The sequence below is a fragment of the Setaria viridis genome, chromosome 2 (assembly GCF_005286985.2).
Source record: "Setaria viridis chromosome 2, Setaria_viridis_v4.0, whole genome shotgun sequence".
NCBI lineage: Eukaryota > Viridiplantae > Streptophyta > Magnoliopsida > Poales > Poaceae > Setaria > Setaria viridis.
The window spans coordinates 30,635,051-30,659,200 of NC_048264.2; the positions used below are offsets into that span (position 1 = coordinate 30,635,051).

General features: G+C 49.4%; 1 protein-coding gene across 2 annotated transcripts; it reads left to right on the forward strand.

Annotated features, from left to right (window-relative positions):
• Positions 1-10,639: 10,639 nt before the first annotated feature.
• LOC117845271 (respiratory burst oxidase homolog protein E) lies at positions 10,640-21,238 on the forward strand. Of its 2 annotated transcripts, XM_034726242.2 has the most exons (14): positions 10,784-11,847; positions 12,047-12,206; positions 12,396-12,444; positions 12,788-12,901; positions 13,048-13,572; positions 14,483-14,920; positions 18,507-18,602; positions 19,302-19,417; positions 19,507-19,677; positions 19,762-19,921; positions 20,021-20,206; positions 20,323-20,451; positions 20,587-20,665; positions 20,757-21,238. In XM_034726242.2, the coding sequence occupies exons 1-14, from the start codon at positions 11,148-11,150 to the stop codon at positions 20,864-20,866; spliced, it is 3,033 nt and encodes a 1,010-aa protein (XP_034582133.1). In that variant the 5' UTR covers positions 10,784-11,147; the 3' UTR covers positions 20,867-21,238. The 2 variants fall into 2 exon arrangements, with proteins under 2 accessions (XP_072148335.1, XP_034582133.1); XM_072292234.1 differs by lacking the exons at positions 20,021-20,206; positions 20,323-20,451; positions 20,587-20,665; positions 20,757-21,238 and having other exon boundaries at positions 10,640-11,847; positions 19,507-19,658; positions 19,762-19,915.
• Positions 21,239-24,150: the final 2,912 nt, after the last annotated feature.

The window sequence follows — 24,150 nt, forward strand, 5'->3', positions numbered from 1 at the left end:
AGTTCTCTATTACCTGAGAATCATGGCAACCACATATGGAGGCCCTACTACCCTACTGACAGGGTTGCTCCCTGTCGTTGTTTTCACTTGGGAAAATATCAGATCGAGTTGTCTGTTCTACAAGTGATACTATTTCTTTTCTAGGTGCTGTCACTTGAGTTATCACCTACCCGCTGAAGTCTCTCTCTTGATGCTAAACTGTTGATGTCATATTTTGCAATTCTTTCGCTGCTTTTGAGCGTTCATTTTCAGCTTTCTGAATCATGTCCTATGGTCAGCGTTTGCGATGTTGACGTCCAAAATTTTGCCATTCATCTGAGCAGTCTTGCCATGCTAATTCCATCTGAATATTTGTCATTGTGGCAACTGGCAAGCGCATACTGTCCCTCACAGCATCCGCATTGTGGATGTGGACAATAGGTGGCAGGTGGCATGTTTTTTTTTGTATGCTCGAGTTGATTGCAGTGGTGCCTTGTTATGTGCTTCAAGTGCTGTTTATTGGCACAGTTGACTTGACAAGCTGCTGTTCTGGCGCTGGTTCTGTCCACCTCTTCTAGAAGCAAATCTTTCTACAAAATGTCTCGTAGTTTTGGGGGGGTTCAGCGATTCACAAGGTTTCTATGAATTTTGTTAAAGTGCCTCTTCATGGACGTGAATCCAGGTATTCGTACAAGAACGTGACTGTCTCTTGCTAGTTCTTTTCAATCGTTCGACACCCGATGAAAATTTTGGGGTTTTACTGATTGCTCTTTCTTGTGCCTAACTCGTATATATCCACCTGCTGTATGGGTTGGTTTAATGGTTCGTTGGCCTTCATCGCGTTAAAAGTTGGCAAGGGACAGGGTAACTACCGTTTGCATACTTTCTCGTAGACTGCAACGTCTATTCACTTTCACCAGGATGTGATCCGAGAAATACCATTTGGAGACGTTGCGTCACTTGCGTTTAGGTGAAGAGTTACTGTCACTTTGATCTGCCAATTACTGTGGCCGGCAAGAGATGCCGATACAGTGGCAGTGACATGGCAAGAGGGGGTACTGATGAGAGGGAGACAAGTTCCAAAAGTTTTTCTTGTGGATACGCCTGGGACAAGTGGGCAGGTGTCGTATGAAGTTCTTCAGACTCCCAACAGATGCACTGAAGACTCTTCTCTCCGTACCTGAAATTTTTTTGTGTCTTTATGTGACGTGTCGATCGTCTGATATCCATCCACACGTGCTGCATCGGCTCTGGTTGCACGCTTGCATCCCTCTCCAGTTTTCTGACTGTCGGTCCTGTTTCAGATGGTCCTTGATGAATGAACGGTCACAATCTGAGAATGTCTGGCAAAACACCTGCTAGGGTACTGCACGACTGTTCATTCGCTTACTGTTGATGCAGTAGCAGCACACATCATGGGAAGTTCTGGGAGATTTCCAACTGGCTGATGGTCCAGCTCGATGGCACTATCACATGGTAAAAAAAATCGAAACATGCTTCCCTGTTTTTTTCACTTCTATGGACGAAAATCTGGATTGAAAGGACGCATGACCTATGATTTGTTAATGATGGCGGCATCCGGGCGCGATTGTCCTCGAGACCTTGCATGTTTTTTTTTATCATTGCATTTTGGAATCTTAATGCGTTGATCCCTTTGAAATCACGCGAAAATTAAAGGTCACCGTGCCGTCCCAGTCCCTCGGCCGTGGAAGTCCTGCTTATTGACTTTTTTTTGCTGGTTTATTTTTAGTAGCTTTTGCAGTCGATTACCTACCCCCTGTGAGTGAGCTCTGTGAAAGCGAATGTTTTGTACTGCTGCTTTTGTTCCGGATGTGGTTTTTTAAGGAAAAAAATTCATGATACCCAGTTCTAGAGACTAGAGGCGTGCATAATCACAATTTACAAAAGGGTTTAGGCACCGTTCGGATCCAATCAGATTGTGAAAAGGCTGGTTAAATTGTTAAAAGCTGGATTGTAGAAGCTAAAACTTTTAAAAGCTGGATTCCACGCAATCTGGATGGATTCAAACATGCTCTTAGATATTTGCTCATGTGCAAATCATGTTTCTGGACCATATTGGAGTTTTAAAACTCTAAACATACTTTAATGTCTCATGGTTTTCACAACTACAAGATTTGTTGCATGCAAATACCTTGTACTCCCTCCATTCTTTTTTGGTAGAGTTATTTTCAAATCTGAAAATTCTCTTTTGATAGTCTTATTTCAATCCAATTGTCCATCCATTTAATAGATGTCTTGGGTTTGACGTGCGACCCTTCATTCCTCCACGTGAGATTGGCTAAGGTATGAAGAAGTCTGAGTCCTAATGAATCACTTGTTTTACGAGAAATAACTAATAGTATGATTAAATGGATGATAAGCAGGATTATCTTTCCTTGTTCATTGTGTAAAGGTGAAATAGAACTATCAAAAGAGGATGGAGGGAGTAGTTTCCAAACCATAGTATTTAGAAACTCAAACTTTATATCCAAACAACATGCTCTACCTATTTCTGTCATGCTTCGTTTGCAGTTTTGTAGCACCAATTCAATCCACTAGGGATTAAAGAAAAACCAGTGGGCGAACACACTGAGATTTGAGCTCTAGAAAATGCGCTTGGAGTAGCCGGTAGCCACGGGTTCATCTTCTGGGGACACTGCAAGTCCGCAAGCGGCCACGTCCATCTCATCTACATCAGTAGGGCAAATTAAGAAATCAAGCTAGGAACGCATACAGGGGTTGGATGAAGCCGCTAGTAGATCGCAACGTCAGCCGCGGTTGGTAAACGTCCAATTCATCACGGCATTGTTTATATCGTCTCTCAACGCCATTGCCCGATCCATCTTCGTCCATCTGATGCTGATAGTTCAAGTTGTCTTTCCAATTTCCATCATACCGTACTACCTTGATTATCGTTGCGACCTTGGCATCGATGAGACCTGAAACATGTGGTGTCTGCGAATGCAGCGTTTTGGTATTGCGAGCGATCGTTTCAGCAACCTGCGTGTGCGATCCTCGTTTTGGTACGGGTCATGCCAACAGATCAAACTCTGAAGATCTGCTGCATGTAGCGCTGCTGGTTGCTTTGATCAAATAGCTGTTGGAAACTCATGTATCACACAGGCAATATGCATATCACAAGTGTATTACTCCCTTCGAATTGTAGGTAGTTTTGATTTTTCTAGTGCATAGATGTTTGTATGCACCTAAGTATAGTGTATGTCTAGATGCATACAAACATCTATGAACATAGAAAAGTCAAAACAACCTACAATTTGAAACGGAGGGAGTATGACTTTGCAATGACTCTAGAGATGGATAGAAATTCATACTACTAGGGAACTACTAGCTTACCAGAACACTTGGAATTTTGCTCAGGAATTCCCACAAGGTCAAGGTCGAGACAACGGACCGAGTTTAACTTTGTGAATGATTGAGGAATTAACCGCTCAACAACTACTTTGTCATTTTACGGCAATGGCACTGGATGCTTTTCACAGGTATGTTGTCTTAGTTTTCTAGATGCGTGCCAAGAAAAATGGGGGAGAGGTTATCTCTTTAAATAATTGAAAGAATTGAAAAAAAAGGTCATTTTGAAAAATGATAAATAAAAAGGGAAAAGGAGCTAAATGAGTGGCCTCCTTTGCGGGCAGCAACCTCTTGCTGCGCTATTAAGTTCCTGGCAAGCGTAGAAACGGGAAAGCAAATATGTTGTACTCATCTTTCTCTTGCTCAAAAGTTAAAAACAAATAAGAAAACAGAAAGGAAAGGGGGAAAATGGATCTCAGATCCCTCCACTAGTGTCAGAAATTGATGAACCAAAAGTTGTTACCACTGAGGCAATGCAGGAAAAGAAATGAGTGAGCAAAAGTCTTGTTTTTTTTTTTTACAAAAAAGTTCGTTGGTGTTAATTGGATATGTTTAGGTTTATATACTATTGATAAATCTAGTTCATGTATACATGAGTGGAAGAAGCTTTTGTCCTGTCTTTGTGTGTATATAAACCATGCATGTCTCACAAAGGAATCCAATGCCTGTCTTCTTTCAACCATATGTGGAATAATTTTCCATGCCAACAGTAGTTGTGTAAACGTGTTCATATCTTTCCTTGCGTGACTTTGAAATAGAAGTTTGGACACATTTAGCAAAAGAACAACTCAGTGTATATCATTTTTATGTGCAATTTTTTTATTGTGGTATATTAATCTTATACCACTAAAAATTCAAAAGGTTATCAACTGATGCTTCACTATAGTTATTGTGAGTTGATAATGATTCATCAATCTAACAAATAGTATGATTATTTTATATTCACTTCAGCCAGCTTATTATTTACGTGTTAACATGGATAGGAACAGAGAAGAGGAACGAAAGAACAAATGAAAAGTATCATCCAAAAGTCCAAAACTTGAAGTATCTTAGCCATATGTACCTCACCTTAGTTTAATTTTTCATATGTGCCCTGTCTTGATTTCTCTTCGAACAGTGCAAAACTGATATCCACGAGTCCACAATTATTTTTAACAAGACAAATAGGGTACCGTACTTCGCTTTCTCCTACTCCCCCAAGTGGGAGGAAGTTGGAGGTGGAAGAAGTTGACAATTATTAGTATGCATTAACCAACCTTGATGGCAAAATTCTGAAATCATACGTGTTTCTAGGTTACTACTGGCTAGAGGTTATATATTGACAACTAGCTAAAATAAGCTGTTGGTGTTTCGATTTCGACCCCTTTTTTTCATCTGAACTAAATAATTACACTGCCAATCAATCAAAGATAAGTATACTGAGAACGAGCTAGATCATGTGTGGCATTCTGACATATTACCTATTTATTATTCTTCAATATACTTCCAATATCATAAATGAATTGTAGAACGATTCCAGTTGGGCAGTAAGGCAACAAAACCCTGAATTGACGCCTAAAACTAGGAGTTGTCCTCTAAAATTAAACCAACCTGATGGGTGACCTTGACAGGGTATGCAAGAATGAGCAGTAGCAATCTTTTCAGAGATTGGCCTTCAACTAGATTAATCAAACCGCTGTCTTTGTTAACCCTAAAACCATTGTTAGCGATGGATTAAGGCATATATCTTGTTCCAGTGTCTGGCTACAAATCCCGACCAACGACTTGTTATGAGGGGGCTCTTAATATCCTCTACTTCGTCACAAGAAAAGTCTTAACCATCTATAAGTTTAGATGGCTTCCCATACTGATCACCAACCATCCGATTCTCCAAACTTTTCATAGTTCATAAACTTCAAAATCTAGACAATCTTTTTTTCATTTTGAAAAATGGATCTATGCATTATGTTTTTTTCTAGAGAAGCTAGAAGCCATTCGATCTGCGAAATAGTAAATGACAACTTCTAAGGTAGTCCAAATGGACAATCCCTTTCAAGTGATGCTCAGAGCAGTACTAACTGATTATCCATGGCCAACATCAACAAAATAATTGAAATGGAGATAGAGAAGGGGATGAGACCAGTACACACGTATGTTTTCACCTACTGATGACATTTTATACGCACATGCGTACTTAGCCTCACCTAACATCTCTCGCTCTCCACCCAAACAAAAAGATCGGTCAGCAACTTGATCGACCGGCAGCCTAAGCAAAAGCATAGAATAAACAACGTACTTTTATGCTAAAACAAAAACAAAACAGAAAAAGATCGCAGGGATCTTTATGCATGGTGCGTTAGCTTTCTCCACATACACGCTCAGCCATTGGATTCCCCATCACAGTCCATCCGGCTCTCTTCAACGGCATCTAGAAGCCTGTCAATTCGCCGTGTCCTCAATTTCTGCAGTGGACCAGGACCATCATACAAGGTCATCACACATCTATCAGTGTGCTGCATCAGTGTGATTATTATCTACACATTGATTAGTTGATCAAGCATACCGGTCAGCTATGTGTGTTTGGTTTGGAGCCATGTCATTAGCGTCTTGTGATGACACCTGCAATAAGATTTGGCCGGCTTGGAACATCGTCGCCTAGCTTGTCGTCGCCCCCGGCCGGTTACTGCGCGCATATGGAGAAATGGGGACATGTCCTTAGGTAGGAGATGATGGAGCTAGCCCGTTCTCTTGCTTCGGGCAGTAGCTTTTGCCTCATCAGGAAAAAAGAAGCTTTGCCCTGGAGTCGTCAGAGCGTTGTTCCATCGTCGATTCTGACGGGAGCACAAAGATTAGGGACACGCCGGCGCCGGCCATGTCTTCAGTTGGCAACTCGTGCCGTGCTTTATCAATCACACTGACCTAGCTGCAGGCAACAAGGTCCAGAACTCCAGACCAGACACACGTCTCGGACGACAAAGATCCAGGCTAACGGGTCTTGAAAAGATCCAGACGAGACTAAAACGGCGATGAACCAATCGGTGGACCGTCCGTGCGTGCCAGTGGCTGGCCGGCTGGCCGTAGGTTGCACGGCAGTTCTAGTACGTTGAGTCGTCGATCGCATGCCAAAAACCGCGTGATCCTCATCTCTCTCGATCTTGTTCCGGCCGCCGTGTACGTGCAACGGAGTTCCCGGAGCATCTGCGGCTTCCGGCCGCTATCGGGTTAGTTGGGGATCGTATCACCGTGTCCTTGTAGACTTGTACTCTGCTGGTGTGAAGACGATGGGATCGGACGGGGGCGGCGGCGACCGTATCGATCGTTTGCATTCCTTGGTTCCATTTGTCATTGCAGAATACGGTCGAGAGCGTTTAGAGCCGTATACATATATGGCGCCGTGCGTACTCTCGTCTCTCTATTGCCATTTGCTCCTCGATCTGTCCAAAACAAATTAGTTCAAGTACATTAGTGTTATCAGAAAATTGTTATGTTGTTCGATTGTCAATCTCAAATTCGAGGAGGGTATGTCTTTGCACCAAATTCATTATTTCAAAAAAAATGTTTTTGCATTGCACCAAGTTGCTCATTGGTTAGTTCTAGTCAAGCAAACAACAATAACTGAAACGCATTACAGCGGACGTCGTCTCAACTTTGGAAGATTCCAAATGCGTGTACCACCAACTAGCTATATGCACATTTTTTTCTCCAGGCAAAAGAGGTTTGTAGCCACTACTACAAAGCTAGACTTTGACTTCAAGGTAAAACCAGGATACCAGGCATACCACTGCTATACTGAGCCCTGAAAGATTTTGGGCCACGCAATTTAATTTTTCGGCCTGGTCGCCGACGTGCTCCTCACGGTACTTGACGTCAACAGTGGTGGTGGTGGACTGGTGGTAGTGCTCTCTCACCTTCACCTTCCTTTTTTTTTTGTTTGAATAGACTCTGCTATGTACTAGTCTTTTCTAGTGCAATTTTTCTTGACTCATTAGTGACCTTAACCTGCATGTACTCGATAACTAAGCATATTATCATATGTACCCCCCAACCCCCCCTCCACACACACAATTTGTTTGATTTGAATAATGAATATGGACGAGACGGCCAGATCCTCCTTGTATGGTACTATGAGTAAGGATGGGCACACCAAAAAGTACAATTAATGAAAATCTGGATTCTAGCTTGCAAGCGATGAAAAACTTTCAGCATGGAGTATCAGAAATTTAATAGCATAGTATACAGGAGTACTAGCAGTATACCTCCCATCAGAAGCTTCTAGAAGGATCTCCGAGATGAGATCTTTAACGATGCGTGATCCAACTAATTGATTGCTCGCAAAGCTTGCAATCGCAAAGGTAGCTAGCCATTGGCCGAAATCACTCGACGCATCGACGAAATTACTAATTTACCCTTTTAGGGTACCTACTAATTTACCCTCTTTGGGGTACCCCTACATGTACATCTGCAAATGCTTATTCTACGGGTGCCCGTAAGCTCGCTTGCGACAGGTCGATGTCCACTGCCCCTCCTCAACAGACAAGCACATGGTGGCGCCCGCACACCTTATCACTTCCGTAGAGTGCATCGCCTTCTCTCTGCTCTCTTCCAATCCAGATTGCTCCTCTCCATGCTCAACCTCTTTGCCCTTCCGTGGATTCGGCGAGCCAGCCGCGGCAAGCTTCTGCCCTCGCTGAGCGGCGACATGCCCCCTCCGGGGCGAGCTCCAGCCCCGGCCGGGAGTGGTGGTGTGCGACCTCCCAGGGCGAGCTCCCCCGCCGAGCGAGTGCGAGCCCCAGCAGCAAGCTCCGCCACCTGGAGTGCTGGTGCGGGCCTGAGGTGAGCTCCCCCACTAGCGGCGTCCCGCAGCCTCCCGAGCTAGCGCCCATCCCAGCGGCGAGCTCCGCCGCCCTCCAGGCTGGTGCGGGCTCGAGGCGAGCTCCCCCGCCGGCCCCTGAAGCGAGCTCCCCCACCGCCAGCAGCGGCGCCAGGGCGATTTGTTATTATTTTGCCTTTCTCGTTTCTTTCTTTCCAAATTTTTTTTCTCTAAATTAGATCTTTTCCCATGAATCTTTTGTGAAAAAATTTTGCTCACAAATTTTTGTTTCATTTTTTTAAAAAAATTTGGAGCATATTTTTTCTAATTTTTTTCAAAACTTTTCTTTCCAAATTTTTTTCACAATTTTTTCTACAAAAGTTCGTTCACAAACTTTTGCATGAAAATAATCTTGTACGGAAATTGTGTGCATAAAATTTATGTGTAAAAGTTTATATATATTTTTCTCACAAATTTTCCGTAGAAACGTACTATATCTGGTCTGTCGGGAGTCGCCCGGACGGAAGCGATCACCCCGCAAACTTGTTAGCCTCACGTACATCTACTCCCAGTAGCATGCAATGTTTTTTCTTTACATTATTTTTTATGACGATGATGAAAACGAGAGGCATGACAGCCGTGCTTTGCACGGTGCAATTAGTGGCAGACCGTTGATCACCTTGTTAAGTTAACAGTCTTCCGAGCTTTGCTTTCGTTGACGTCAGTTTCTGATCTCTCAAGGCGAATGACAGCGGTCTCTTCCCCCGTCATTCCCTTTCCGGTAGTTAAAAATCATGAAACTTTTTTACCAACCCTCGCCGGCCTGTCACCCTCGTCGCTTCGGTGGTAGGTTGGCGGCCGCGTTGATTCGCCCTGGAGAAACTGCTCTCACCATTTTTTGAAGGACAAACCGACGAAGTCACCACTCAGTAACCACTGATAAACCAATTTTTTCATGGAAAAGATTTTGGATGCCGATTTCTTACCTATATTGACCTATCAAAAGTGTGAAATGTTATGGTGAAGAAAATTGGAATGCTAGCTGGTATGTTCACCTGACTAAAAACACAAGCCTTTTTCAGTCAACCCATGCTGCGCTCCCCTGTTCTCACCAGTCTCCCTGTACTAGCTAGATTGTCTCCACTAAGGCACTAACCCCTTTCAACAACGTCCTCCATCCCCACCCTAGAGCATTGCTAGGGATGCGAGTTCCACTTATTTTTTTACAAGCTATTGGATTGACAAAGAAGACTTGCTAAAATAAACAAAAATGACATACTTCGTAATTAATTTAGAGGGATGTAAACTAAATTACTACCTGACCCAGACTGAGGTCCGGAAGCAGTCACTGAAACGTTCTAGCTCCGTCAACTGAGAAAGTTCTGCGTTTCCATTCGATTCATGAGGTCCGTAAAAACAAATTCCTAAAACTGCAAACAAGATTATAGTGCCATTTTCCATTTCATCGCACGTTGACAATCAGTCCTCTACCCGGCACGCTCACTGCCGATCATGACACTGAAAGTACCCATGAGACCCGTAATCGAGGCTGCAAACTTCTGTCCCAGATCAGGTATACCGATGGTTTTTCTGCACATGCTTCGCATTCGTTACTGTTCCAAATGCTCAGGTGATTGCTAACTCCGATCAGTAGAGGCAGCGCGAGCATCAGGGAGTTGTTGAGCTTCTTGCCGCGCGTCCGGACTCCGGCCGCTACTAAGCAGCTTCAGTCCGGCCGGTTAGCTCACCAACGTCCCGGCGGCGACTAAGCAACGACTAAAAGTAGCAAGTGAGCAAATCAAATCTGGTAGCAAGAAGCAAAGAACAGGTCTGATGTCATTCCCGGGCAACTGGCAATTCTCACTGCATTTTCACTCCGCCGACGAATGAGCAAGGAGAGTAAAAAAAAAAGAATATAAAGAAATACCTAATACTCCCCTTTGCGGAGCAAAACCTTGAGGGAGCACCAAACACATGGTGTGCCGTCATCTTATGACCCCGGATAGTTGACCCGGCCTGCTTATTCATTTAAAACCTCTCCCTCAAGCAACCAGCCCAACAAGTGTCCACTACAGTCTACAGATTACTATTTCACACATGGTCTACCTGACCTGAGCACCTAGGTAATTCGTTAACAAATTTCCAAATTACAGTTCGAAACCACTCTGCGACCCCTCGCTTCAAGAGAAGTAGAAATCCCCCTCCATTTACACGTCGTGTTTGAAGCGAATGAAAATCGTACAAGCTAAAACGTCGTTTCTTTTAAGACTCATTTTTAAAACGAAGGGATTACTAAGACAGTAGGAATCATGCTGGATTCTCGTATGATTTTGCCCCCGGGTTGGGTTGGGTTGGCGCGGGGCACCGCCGCAGGCAGAGTGGCCACCGCATCTCGCTCATTTTGGAAGCGTCTGAGGTTCTCCAAATCCGCACCAGACCACAGCCCACCGACCGCGTCCCCCACGTCCCCGAAGGCCCGAACCCGGCACCGCACCGCGGACTCGTGGCGAGCGGAGCTCGTTTCAGGGGCGCGCCGGCGACCCTGCGCGGCTGCATTCGCATTCGCCACGCCAGCCAGCCGCTGCAGCCCCCCGGCCGCCAAAAAGCGCTGCTCGTTTCGGCACGCGATATAAAGATAAAGCGGGCGGGCGACACAGCCAAAAAGCTAAGCTATCCCAGCGCCCGCCCGAGGCAGGACGCAACAGCTAGCAGGCGGAGCACCGCACCGCGAAGCAAACCAGAGGACGAGGGGGGGAAAAGAGGCCGCGCCCGCGAGGGAATCACCGGCCCGGGCGCGGGCCGCCCACCGCCCACGCCCAGCCGCCGCCGCCTTCGCCGCTGCTGCCCACGGGATAAACCACCCGTAGCCTCCCCTGACGGGCGCATTGCGGCTTGCGGTGCGGTGCGGACTACGACGGGACGGGTGCCGAGGGAATAAAAGGGCCGGGCCTGGCGGGGCGGTGCGCGCAACCACCGCCGTGCCGCCAGCCTCATCCTCCTCGTCGCGGCGATGTGGACGCCGACGCGCGGGAGCAACGCGCGGCGCAGCGGCCACCGCCGCATCGCGGACTACCTGGCCGACGACCAGACCACCACCACCGACGCCTCCGACAACGAGTCCTACACCACCGCCTATGGGGAGGAGTTCTTCGCCGCCGCGGCCGGGAGCGGCGGCGGCGGCATGCTGCCGGCATTCCTCGCGGACCAGGGCGACCTGGTGGAGGTCATGCTGGAGCTGGACGAGGAGTCCATGGTGGTGCGCAGCGTCACGCCCACCGCCGCCGCGCTCTACGGCGCCGCCTCGCTCCCGGCGCCGCCGCCCGCGGGGATCGGCGTGTCGCCGTCGCCGCGCCACACGCCGTCCGAGGGCGGCGGCGGGCGCCTGAGCCGGTGCTCGTCCACGTCATCGCGGATACGGAGGAAGTTCGCGTGGCTGCGGTCGCCGTCCCCGTCCCCGTCCCCGGCGCACCGCCCCACGCCCGCCGAGCTGCAGCGGGAGGCCGCCATGGCGGCGCGCGAGCGGCGGAGGGAGCAGGCGCAGCTCAACCGATCCCGCGCGGGGGCACGGCGCGCGCTCAAGGGACTCCGCTTCATCAGCCGCACCACGGGCTCCGTCGAGGCCGCCGAGCTCTGGCAACGCGTCGAGGACCGCTTCAACGGCCTCGCGCGCGAGGGGCTCCTCTCCCGCGACGACTTCGGCGAATGCATCGGTACGACGCCGGCCACTATCACGCATCTCGCTCTCCGTGCCGCCGCTCCTCCTCCTTCCTCTTCTTCTTCTTCCCTGGCCACAATTCGCATTGTTATCCCCACCGCACATGCGACAAGGACAGCTCGATCGCAATCGCGACGTCCCTGGCCGCGCATGGCGCTCACCACCTCACCCACTCGGCGTCCTTGCTCGCGCAGGAATGGTGGACTCCAAGGAGTTCGCGGTGGGCATCTTCGACGCGCTGGCGCGGCGGCGGCGCCAGAACCTGGAGCGGATCACCAAGGAGGAGCTCTACGACTTCTGGCTCCAGATCTCCGATCAGAGCTTCGACGCGCGGCTCCAGATCTTCTTCGACATGTACTGAGCTAATTTCACACGCCCCCTCATTTTTTCCTTTCTTTCCCCGGATCCCAAGTAACGTTACAAATCGATCGATCCGTCCCAATTCCCGATGCGCGCGCACCTGCGCTGCGCTACGCTTTCCTTCCCCGCAGATTCTTGATAAGCTTCTTCTTCTTCCTCTGCCGTTCGCGGCCCCAAATTCAGGGTGGACACCAACGTGGACGGGAGGATAACGAGGGAGGAAGTACAAGAGGTGACTTTGTTTAACCACTTTTTTCATAATGAAGGTTTTTTTTTTTCACTCCACTCCGTGCATGATGCATCTCTGTTTTTAGCTCAACTGCCACCCCACAAGAGAGCAGAGCACTCTTCTGGCAGTGGCAGCATTAGAACCTTCTTCTTGCGGGCACCTTGCTCTCATTACCAAACCACTGCTTCTACTAGTGTAGTGTAGCTTACTACTCTTGTTTATTAGTACTAGTTGATTAGTATTTTACTGTGGTAAACTGTCGCGGTTTGTTACCGTTGACCACGTGCTCCGCCGCTAATCCAGCGAGTCGTTTGGCTTGGCCTCCCTCTCTCTCCTGCCACCGCAGCTGATCGTGCTCAGCGCCTCCGCCAACAAGCTGGCCAAGCTCAAGGAGCAGGCGGAGGAGTACGCGGCGCTCATCATGGAGGAGCTCGACCCGGAGAAGCTCGGCTACATTGAGGTACGCGCGTTCATTGTTCATGGCCGTATACTCTACGTATACGACAGGCAGCTCTTCTTTTTCTTTTTTTTTTCTCGAGCAGCGGAGTAATCCGTACATGTGCTGCCGTGCTGACACGTGTTCCGCCTCTCCCCTCGCTCGCCAAGCTGTGGCAGCTGGAGGCGCTGCTGCTCCAGCGCGACACCTACATGAACTACAGCCGCCCGCTCAGCACGGCCAGCGGGGCCCAGTGGAGCCAGAACCTCGGCGTCGGCGGCGGCGGCACGCTGACGGTCACGGGGGGAGGAGGCGGAGGAGCGGACGGCGGCTGCGGCGCCGACGGCGACCAGGCAGGGGTTCCGCGGGAGCGGCGGCGCCGGGGCTGGGGCGTGCGGAGGGCGGCGGCGCGCGTGCGCGTTGCGGCGGAGGAGAACTGGCGGCGCGCGTGGGTGCTGGCGCTGTGGTTCGCGGCCATGGCGGCGCTGTTCGTGTGGAAGTTCGTGCAGTACCGGCGCACGGCGGCGTTCCAGGTGATGGGCTACTGCCTCCCCACGGCCAAGGGCGCCGCCGAGACGCTCAAGCTCAACATGGCGCTCGTGCTCCTCCCCGTCTGCCGCAACACGCTGACGTGGCTGCGCTCCTCCTGGGCCCGCTTCTTCGTCCCCTTCGACGACAACATCACCTTCCACAAGGTACGGGCTCTCTACCCTACTCGACTGTCCACTCCATGTCCATGGCTCCTCCCCAGCCGCTACCACAAATATCGTCGCGGTCCGACGTGGCGTTGCCACCGAATCACGGTAGATTCGCCTCCAGTGATGGTAAATACTAATCCGACGGCCCGGGGGGTCGGTGGTTGGTTCGGCCGTCGCCGTCGGGGACGAGGCGCGGCGGCCCTGTCGTACGCGGCGGGAACGTGGCGCGCAATGATTGGCCGGCCACGTGGGGGATCCCGGATCCCGTGTGGAAGGGCCGCTACCCGGCTGCGCCCCCATGTGGTAGCTCGAGACTTTGGGTTACCGCCCGCCAATGTACTCTCACTCTCCCGCCGGCGATCCCGGCGACGACGCGCTTGGCGTACACCGTACTTGGCAGTTAGCACGCCGGGCCGGGGTCCCAGATACGCAGAGGACAAGTCTCCATCCCATGTTCCGTGACGCGGCCCAATGATTCCGTCGCGGCGGCGACTGGGACACGCCACAGAAGATCCCTTGCCCCCGGTGAGGACAAGCACGTAGTAGTGCTCCGTAAACGATCCAGTCAAAAGTCAGAGCCGCTTCCCGGTCGGTGAAAGTCCTACTTGGACCGACAACTCGTCCCTGTCGTGTGGGCCCTCTCCCCGGAATCCTGTGTGGGTCCCAGCAGAGGTTCCGGTCCTGGTGGAAAGTAACCGGGCACTGTCCGGTAACTAACCTATCAGTCACCGTTAGGTAGGTGGTGACTCGTGACCGGAGCAGAGACCAACCATGACGTGCGTTCACCGCCGTCACGTCACTAGCATCGCGAAATTACCAAGAGAAGAAACGTTTGCTGATTAATTACTGCATGCTAATTTTTGTCGTGTCGTTGACTCTGTTCTCCTCTCCCCTGTGTGTGTTTCAGATGATCGCGACGGCGATCGTGGTGGGGATCACGCTGCACGCGGGGAACCACCTGGCGTGCGACTTCCCGCGGGTGATCGCGGCGAGCCCCGAGGAGTACGCCCTGGTGGCCGGCGCGTTCGGCCCCGGCAAGCCCACCTACGCGGGCCTCCTGTCGGGCACCGAGGGCATCACGGGCCTCGCCATGGTGGTGCTCATGACCGTCTCCTTCACGCTCGCCACGCACCCCTTCCGCAAGGGCGAGCCCAAGGCCGGCGGCTCCGGCTCCGGCGCCGGCAGCGGCGCGGCCGCCGTCACGTCCCGGCTCCCCGCGCCGCTGAACCGGCTCACCGGCTTCAACGCCTTCTGGTACTCGCACCACCTCCTCGGCATCGTGTACGCGCTCCTGCTCGTGCACGGCTACTACCTCTTCCTGGTCCACCGGTGGTACGAGAAAACGGTACGTGCCCCACGGCCACAAAACCTTTTTTTATTATTCCCCCCCTGTGATTATTATTATTACTCGTTGCTGGGTGAGTGTGAGCGTGGGGGTGGTTGGTTGCGGCGTCGTGGCTTTCGGGAGGGCGACGGTTTTCTGTTTGGCCCGTCGCGAAGGCAAAGCGTGATGGTAACCGCCCCGTGCGCTTTGCTTTTCCTGGGACACGCCCCTGTCGCGGGCCTCGCCCGATCGCGAGCTCGCGCGGCTGCTCCTGCTGCTTTATGTTGCATTCTTCTAGAGAACGCCTCGTGGCAGGCAATGCCAATTATCCGGCCGCGGAAAAGGAAAAAAAAGGAACAAAAGGGAAAAGGAAAATATGCCACGAATAATCCAAGGCAGGAAGAAGACAGGAGGGGTTCCGTGGGCCTGTCTGGCTCTCTCTGCAGAGACGCAGAGTCAATCGCTTCGTGGTTAGCTAGATGACAGTCTACTAGACGATGACAGTCTACTAGACGCTAGTAGGTGAGGTGAGCTACAACGACGCGCGTGTTGGTGCATGAAGGCCGGAGGGCCGTTTGACGCGGGTACAGGGGGGCGCTCTAGTGTCGGTGTCGCCGGAGTCAAACCGGAGCCATCCCATGCTTGCCAGCCCTGGGCCGAGATCGTCAAAGGAAGCGTCCGCGTCCGGGTCGGGTCCGTCCGGCTAGGCTCTTAAATACTGCGAACCACTGCTCGGCAGGCCGCGTTAAAAGTCTTGGTAATGGTATAGCGGTGGCGGTGGGGATAGCGGTGGCGGCGGCGTCGGTCGTCGTCGCTGTGAGCTGTCGCGGGCGCGCGGGCAGGTGGTGGTGTGCTCCACAGCTCCGTGCCGGGTGCCGCCGCGCAGCAGCGACGTGTGGACTTTGGAGTCATGATCGGCAGATCTATGGACGGATCGAACTGCGGGTTCAGGAATTCTGGCCCCCTGGCACGGTAGCACTGCACCGTCAGTCCCCCATCCATGCACGGATCCTGTCAGGGGTTCAGGTGTGGGCTACCATACCACCAACCAGGTCCGCCCCTGCCATGCCAGCCCGAACGTGTTGAAAAATCATGCTGTCTTTAAGGCGAGGCCCGGCCAACTACATCATTTTCAGCAGATGATCATAATATACTACAAGCCAAATTTTCCTCTTTTCTTTTTTCTTTGTTTTAAACGTAGGTCCGGTACGGTCGTAGACTCGTAGTACTGTTGCTACACGCCTACACGTATGAGTGTTTATGATGGTCCTACACACACACACACTTGCTGGTGGATCTAGTGTTGCGCTCGCTTTACAGGGCACTTTCATTCGGATCTGGCGTTGAAAATAGGTGGGGATTGCGCTAACACCAATTATAATCGATGTATTAGATAGACCTGTTAGTGCTATCAATGCCCACAAATGCCCCCTTGCTTTACAGGGTGGAAGCACTGTTTCTACTACCCCGAATATAAATCCCCCATCTACTTCTGGTACTGCTCCATTCATCGCTGGATAACTCATTCGAAATGGATGTGCGATTCCCTCCATGAAACGGACGCGTAGACATGATCCATCCATCCAAAAAGCCTACCAGCTTTACACGAGGGGAAGCGGTTACAATGATCTCGCTTTACTTTTACCACTGCTCTGCGCCATCCCCACCACACGGCACCCCGAATCTGCAAGCGACGCCCGGGCATGCCTTAGCCTCTAAGCTTCCAATGATGGAATGGAACGCGCAGCAGGGAAGGGAAGCTTCTCCTAGCTGTTTTTTTTGCTTGCTCCATTTAATTTGTTCATGGTGGTAGTATACCGGCCGGCACTTCTTTTCTTTCGTCCCACATTTAGGGGTTGGTTCGACTAGAGATCACATGGGACCCCGGCATAGTATAATCCCCGGCCGCTCTCACCTACTTGCCCCCAAGGCCGGCAGCAGGCGACGCGGCGAGCCTCCACATTTGCCACGAACCCGTCACTCCCCTAATGGCTTTCGTACATGTGGGTGGTGGCCTAGACTTTCTCCGCTTGCACTCGCGCCACTAAAACATGGCATGGCGCGGCGTGTCTCGGTGCCCATTACCATCTCACTATCTCACCAAACTTCTTCCAGGTTAATTAGTTACATGGCTTTCTGATGGCCATGCGTGTGTGCGTGCGAACGGTGACACTGACACGCACTTAGCACTAAGAAATGGCGATCGATAGAAATGCGCCCGGGCCCCTGTCACATGTAGGCGGTGTGGCAGCGGCACGACGCTGTCCAATTATTGCCGTGCTATCTGGGGGCAAGGCCGCGGGAGCCCTGAGTTGTAAAGGGGGCGCAGCATGGGGCATGGGGTATTCTTATTGAGGTGAGGGGTGTTGCTGCTGCCGACGGGCGACGGCATCTCATTCTCTCCGTCTTGGGATCGATTCGGATTAAAGAGCCCTGTCTATGCCTAGTGAAAGGCAAAAGAGAAACACCTCAGGACGGAAAGAAAAGAAGAAGAAAAAAAAGGAAGAGACTGTAGTTCTAGTACTAGGCACCACTCGCCCCTAGAAAGAAACTTGCCCGCCATGTCTGACCATGGATGAAACTTCCCATGCAGTTCAGATTCGCCGGAGCTGAGTGCGTGGCACGGGGCGTTCACTGCTCGTCGCCGGCTGCTTTTCTTTTGTTGGCAGGGTGGTGTTGTAGTGGGAGCCTTGTTGTGACTGCGAGGGGCATCAGGACAGACAGGACCACCCTGCATTTCGAGGGAGGGGAAAATGCGGGGGGTCCTCAGATGCATCTCGCGAGTCGCGATTTTGCTTTTCCATAGGCGGAATTGGGTAACAGGCGTTGGATTCTGTTCGGTCCCGGCTGCAGGTGCGTTAGGTTCGGCACACACCGTGATGTTGATGTCAGTCACGTAGCTAGAGTACACGGCTCAAGAAAAGGAGTTACCCGCAAATAGTGCCCTTTTTTTTTTATCAAGAGCTTGACCGGGCAAGCATTCCACTAAGAATCCGTAAAGAATGCCTTTTGGGATCCCTTTGATCAGTATGGTCTTTCCCGAATTTCAGTTACTTTGGTATAGGTGAGCAACTTGACAAACACGTCTAGAGAAATTCAGTTGTGCAGTTTCTGAACAATTTATTTGATTTCCTATGGATACATGCCATTTGCACAGTACTGAAGGTCCAGATGTTAGAAAGCACACTCCAGTTTCCAGGATACTGCTTGGTAGTTAGAGCTATCCTGTACGGAAATACAAGCCTAGTACTACATGTTTATTAAGCTAAAATTTCTCTAATATATTCGTGGGGATAAATGATTCAAGTATTAAACATACCGTGCTGCGGCGTTCTAGAAGCGCGGGAATCTGACAGCTGCCAAGCCGAGTGGTTCCACTTGTTAGTTTAGTGCACATTGTTTATCTCATCTCCTTTGGAACAATACCGTAAGGAAATTTCCTCTCGGAAACATTCTCATGTGAAAAACAGCGGTGCTGGTTGCCTGTCATGACTTTTGCACTTCCTGTAATCATTGCAGCAGCTCTTGTTTCAGCAGCAGATGTTGTGTTTAAGTGCGTTTTTATTTAAAAAAATGTGCTGACACTGTGATCTCTTGGTGATTTCAGACATGGATGTACATTTCTGTCCCATTGGTGCTCTACGTTGGTGAAAGGATGCTACGAGCCTTGAGGTCAAATGCTTATACCGTAAAAATTCTCAAGGTAAGTACTTAGTAGAGTAAGATTGGACTAGAAAGGTTACCATAAAAACTTCGAGAAATTACACTCGAAGAAAGATAGAAAATAACAACTTGCAACGATTCGGTAATTAATGACCATCACAAAGATCCAATTCCATGGAGTTGTATCCATCATTTTAGCATGGGTGACCAATTTAGTGACATAAAGAAATGTGCATGTGGACAGGAGCGATGGAGAATGTCGTAGCCTAGTCATGCTGGCACTACTAGGACATCTACAAAAGAATATAGGCCCTGCTCGAACATTTCTCTCCTTTAGAAATTGCCTGTCACTCTCTAATGATTTTCATGTCTCGAAAGTCCATGCTTTCTGGTTGATTGTCTATTACTCTATTCTTTCCTGGGTGCTCTTCTGCCCATCACAGCATCAAATATGTTTTCGCTCACGGTCTCACCAGATACGTAGGTGTAATAGGTTCTAGCATCTACAATTTGATTGATACATTTCTGCTTTTTTTTTGGTACGTTAGATTTGAATTAATGTCTTAGTATTACTATTAGGTGCTGCTGTAATCGTAACAAAGTGTCAAAACAAGAAACAAGCATGTGCATGCGGACATTATAAATTTAAAAGAATATTGTTTGCGACAAAATAACACAATGTTTTGCCAAAATTAATACGATTCATGCATATGTTCTTATGTAAGTTTGATTACTTCAGGTGTGCCTTCTACCTGGAAATGTATTGACTATAACAATGTCAAAGCCCTATGGATTTCGGTACAGAAGTGGACAGTACATATTTCTTCAGTGTCCAATGATATCTCCTTTTGAATGGTTTGTATGACCTCCGATTTAAATGTCCTCAACTTACTCTTAGTTTCTGGTTTAGAAGAAGCTCACCTGCTGGTGCTTTGTGTTTGCAGGCACCCATTCTCCATCACCTCAGCTCCTGGAGATGACTACCTCAGTGTTCATATCCGAACAAACGGCGACTGGACACAGGAGCTCAAGCGCATGTTTGTCGAGAACTACTTCCCACCACATCTTAACAGAAGAGCTTCATTTAGCGAGCTAGGTGCGGCAGAACCAAGAAGGTCCATTGATCTCTTTTCCCACGGCTGCTTCTTTTACATACCTGATAGAACTGAAACTGAACATGTCTGTTTTCTGTGCCACAGCTTGCCAAAGTTGCTTGTAGATGGTCCTTATGGTGCCCCTGCACAGGATTTCAGAAACTACGATGTCCTACTTCTTGTCGGCCTTGGAATTGGTGCAACACCGTTCATAAGCATTCTAAGGGATTTGCTTAACAACATAAAGATAGCTGACGAGTTAATGGTACTGCTTCATCCTGTGTTTTTTCCATTTCGACATGTTGCGAAGATGCTTCTGCCTTTCTGCGTGGTTATAGCTAATATGGTTTTATGCTTCTATTAGGACTTGGCAATGGAGACTAGCAGGTCTGAGGACAGTGCCAACAGCTTCAGCGTCTCAACAGCAAGTAGCAACCGGAAGAGAGCATACAGAACAAGTCGTGCACATTTCTACTGGGTCACCCGAGAAGCCGGTTCATTTGAATGGTTCAAAGGGGTGATGAATGAGGTTGCTGAGATGGATAAGAAGGTAAGATCGCAGCATGCCAAACTTCCATCAATATCTCTGTTCTCTGCTTAAGTGTCTTCTGTCTGGAATACCCTGTGCTGTTATTATACTGACAACAATGTGCTCGTTGAAACCAGGGTGTCATAGAGTTGCACAATTACCTCACGAGTGTTTACGAGGAGCGTGATGCTCGGACAACTCTACTGTCGATGGTGCAGGCTCTGAACCATGCCAAGCATGGCGTCGACATCGTCTCAGGGACCAGGGTAAACTTAATTCTCCGAGACTCTGAAAAGCCTGTCTCCTGTTCTAGAGAACAGTTTTAGCGAAAGCAATAAGTCACTGTAAGCCAATCTGTCCATGTGTAACTCTGAACTGACCCTGTTCTGTGAACTTGGCAGGTGAGGACACATTTCGCCAGACCCAACTGGAATGAAGTCTTCACGAGGATCGCCTCCAAGCATCCGAATTCGACAGTTGGTAATCCTCTTGGCCCAGACAACCAATTCCCTCGAAGCAACTCTGAACCATCTTTCCTCACCGGACTGTCTCTGAATTCTAATGCTCCCAGGAGTGTTCTACTGCGGCGCGCCAACGCTGGCCAAAGAGCTGAAGACACTGGCGCACGAGATGAGCCACAAGACGGGCACTCGCTTCCACTTCCACAAGGAGTACTTCTGATAGAGGACTTGTTTCATCTGATCTGATCTCTCCATAGTGTTAGGCACCGGTAAAGAAGACAGAGAAAGGGAAAATTTTGCACAGATGCAAGACAAACCAAGCTGACCTCTCCTCCTGATCTGGAACTGTACATAGCATAAAGCAGCACAGGATAGTTAGTACTAGTACTTAGCAGAATTTATAAGTATTGACAAAAAAAAAGAAGAAGAAGAAAAGGGAAAGGGCAGGGTAGAGGCTGTTGACTCGAAGGTATTGGTAGACATGGTATACATGTACACAGTATAGTTAGGTAGGTCGTAGCTGTATGGACGGATGAATATACGAGGAGCCACATGCTGCCATTCTGAAATGTGAATGTGCATTGTTCAGGCATGTTCATTGGCTGCCCCCATGTGGAGATGTGATGCTTGGAACGATCCGTAGGCAAAGCTGGAGAAGACGGCGTGTGCTCTGCCATGTGAATCTTCTCCGCGCGTGACGCGTGCGAGCGTCCACGTCTCCGCGGCCCGGGGCGCTGGCGGTCTTGTCATGTGCCCGCCCGGCCGGAGGCGGTTCGCCTTCGGCACGTCTCCATCTGAGGCAGCGCGTCCCGGCGGAAGCTCCTCGTGCCCCTGGGCGCGGACGCAGCCGGCGGCGGCGCACGGCCGGCACCCGGCTCCCGGCAGCTTGCGGCAACTGGGCTGATTTTGCTCTGCAGGGGCCGCCTCTGAGTGGGCTGATTTTGATCTGCGAGCCCAACGCGGTTGGACCTTAAGTTTGGCCCGCGGCGCGCGGACGTAGGCCGAAACCTCCACTCGGAGCAAGCCCATCAGTATTCAGTATGAGGCACAGATGGGCCATGCCCAGTTTGCTTGGGCACTTGAGCTTGTTCGTGCTGCGCCTCTCTCTCGGCGCCCTTTTTGGTTGCAAGTGGTCGACGCGCCTAAAAATCGCTCCCCTGCCTGCCTGGAATATCGATGTGCGTCGCCGATATTACGAGGCAGGCGTCACGCCAGCGCCAGCCGCCAGGAGGCTCCAGCGGCAAGCCAGCAACGACACAACCACACAGCTAAAAGCTACCGCGAGACGTCGACGTCAAGCGCGCGGGACGCCATGCCGAGGCCGCATCATGCGATCCTAATTCCACAACTAGTTCACCGATGCGCGACGCGAAACGAAAGCGACTCCCTTGTTGCGCTGCGCCTCTCTTAGGCAGCTGTAGGGATCGAGACGATGCTCGGATGCAGACACTGGCCTGATGGGGCTGCCTGCCCAAGATTGGCTAAACCCATCTCGTTTTGGAAAAACAGAGCAACGATTTTTGTTCTCTCTGTTTTTTTTTGGCACCACACTGGGAAACCGTTAGGTTCAGTTCACCTGACGTTAAACCGCTCCAAATTCCGATATACAGTATACATAAGCATTCCTGATCAATTCCTTATCCATGGATGTCGATCACATTATGAGCTAATCCGGCCGGCTTGCTATCCAGCTTGCAAAGATGGTCGGCACAAGGGTAGCATTCATCAGGTTGCAAAACAAAAACCAAAGTTTTGCAACTTGCAAGTCAAGCTTTGGTCTCTCCCTGGTAAAGAGGGCTTACATGATGTGAAATTCAGGGGGTAGTGACAAACAAGTGATGTGGATGGACAGACACATCACGCAGTGAATCCAATCATATCGAGGTGAGCTCGTGTCACGTCCACTGAATCTCAAAGATGCCTGCGCCTTGCAGGAATAAACCTGTGTCTGAACGATCAAATATGCTTGCCATGACGGAGTATGCTGGAGTAGCATATATGGCAAGCATATTCCTGTGGTATCACTCGCAGCAGCTATAGCACATACATCTCGATCGACATGAGTAGATAAATCATCTCGTTTTGCATTGTGTTGTAGCCGCAGACACCAAAGCCCATCGCAATCACTTAATCATGGTCCCATACTAGAACAGCATCAACCACTGATTTGCAGAATTGTTGTTTGCTTCGAATTCGACACCACCAAATCCACTAGCTAGCCTTTGTGGCTTGTGGTGCTATATGCTGGCGACAACAAGAACAGGCTAAATCGACTGCAAATTTCCGGGTATCCAGCAAAGTATATTAACATCCATTACGAATTTAATGAAGCATCAGCCAGCGTCTTTTCGTACCTTTTATTCTATTTTTTAGTGAAGGAAGCGTATGACGACTAGTCCTAACTCCTGAACACACCTTCATCTCCTGCTGCTAGCCGACGAGTAGGATGCAACTTGTTCTTGGAAGATCTTTGCGGACGATAATGATGTTTTATACAAGTGCAGGGCTATCCGCATTTTGCTCTCTAAAGCTCTGAATAATCTCAGGCCTTTGTACATCTGATGTTGTATTGTCGCTTCCTAATCCTTGTATATTGTTGCATGGTATATTGAATGAACAGAGAAAAGCAGGGGAGCATTATGTTGTCTTCCACTATGAAATTCCAGGGTAGCTCTCACTAAATTCAATGAGTGCTCAATCAGGATGGACATCGATTTTTGTTTAACAACGTTATTAATTGGTGTCCTGTTAATTAATAAGCCGGTTCGGACTATTATATGCAATCAAGTCCTATAGTGTCTCTTAACCGGCATACATGACGTGTACGTTCAACCATATATGAAAAAACATTTTCCTGAGGCACTGAATATTATGTTCTCAGCCAAGATCTGGGCATGTTATAATTTGACATCTTCTAAATCTTGTTTTTTGCGCCTTGCTTTGCACGGTAGTGGGCTATTGGTAATGATCGAATTATTCCAAATACTTTTGGTGTTTCGCTAACTACCTTCTTCTAATCCACAATGAACAACAAGACAATATGTCACCACCCAACCACTGAATAACACAATTTGATAGGCTTTTCAAGAAAGCCATTGACTTTGGCTTGGAATCAAAGACTTTTCGAATAGAGGAAAATATATTTAAAAAATGAACAAAACATATACCAAGATTTTTCTGTACGTAACATAATTTTCATCGGGTAATTGAAGAGCCATTATTATCTAGTATTACTGTATGCATATCCATTTCTGCCGATGGCATGTTTAATATATTGAATTGCCGAGCAATTCATTCCATCGGAGATGAAGATAGCACAGCTTAGTTGCCCGGCAAGGCAGTAAGAGCGCAAATGGTGTGCTTTACCGACATAGCAGATGGTACTACTAATACCTATAGAGTGAAATCGCGGCACCTACAAATGGATGAGAAATGATCCACGCAATGGGAAGGAGGAATAGAGGATGAAGAAGAAATCAAGTGTAAGATGAAGCGATGTTGGCC

Excerpts from the sequence above, each read along its gene's own strand:
- LOC117845271 (XM_034726242.2), top strand. The coding sequence starts at position 11,148 with ATGTGGACGCCGACGCGCGGGAGCAACGCGCGGCGCAGCGGCCACCGC. Across the intron at positions 12,207-12,395 it reads CTCCAGATCTTCTTCGACAT|GGTGGACACCAACGTGGACG; the intron begins GTACTGAGCTAA and ends CCCCAAATTCAG. Across the intron at positions 12,445-12,787 it reads CGAGGGAGGAAGTACAAGAG|CTGATCGTGCTCAGCGCCTC; the intron begins GTGACTTTGTTT and ends CTGCCACCGCAG.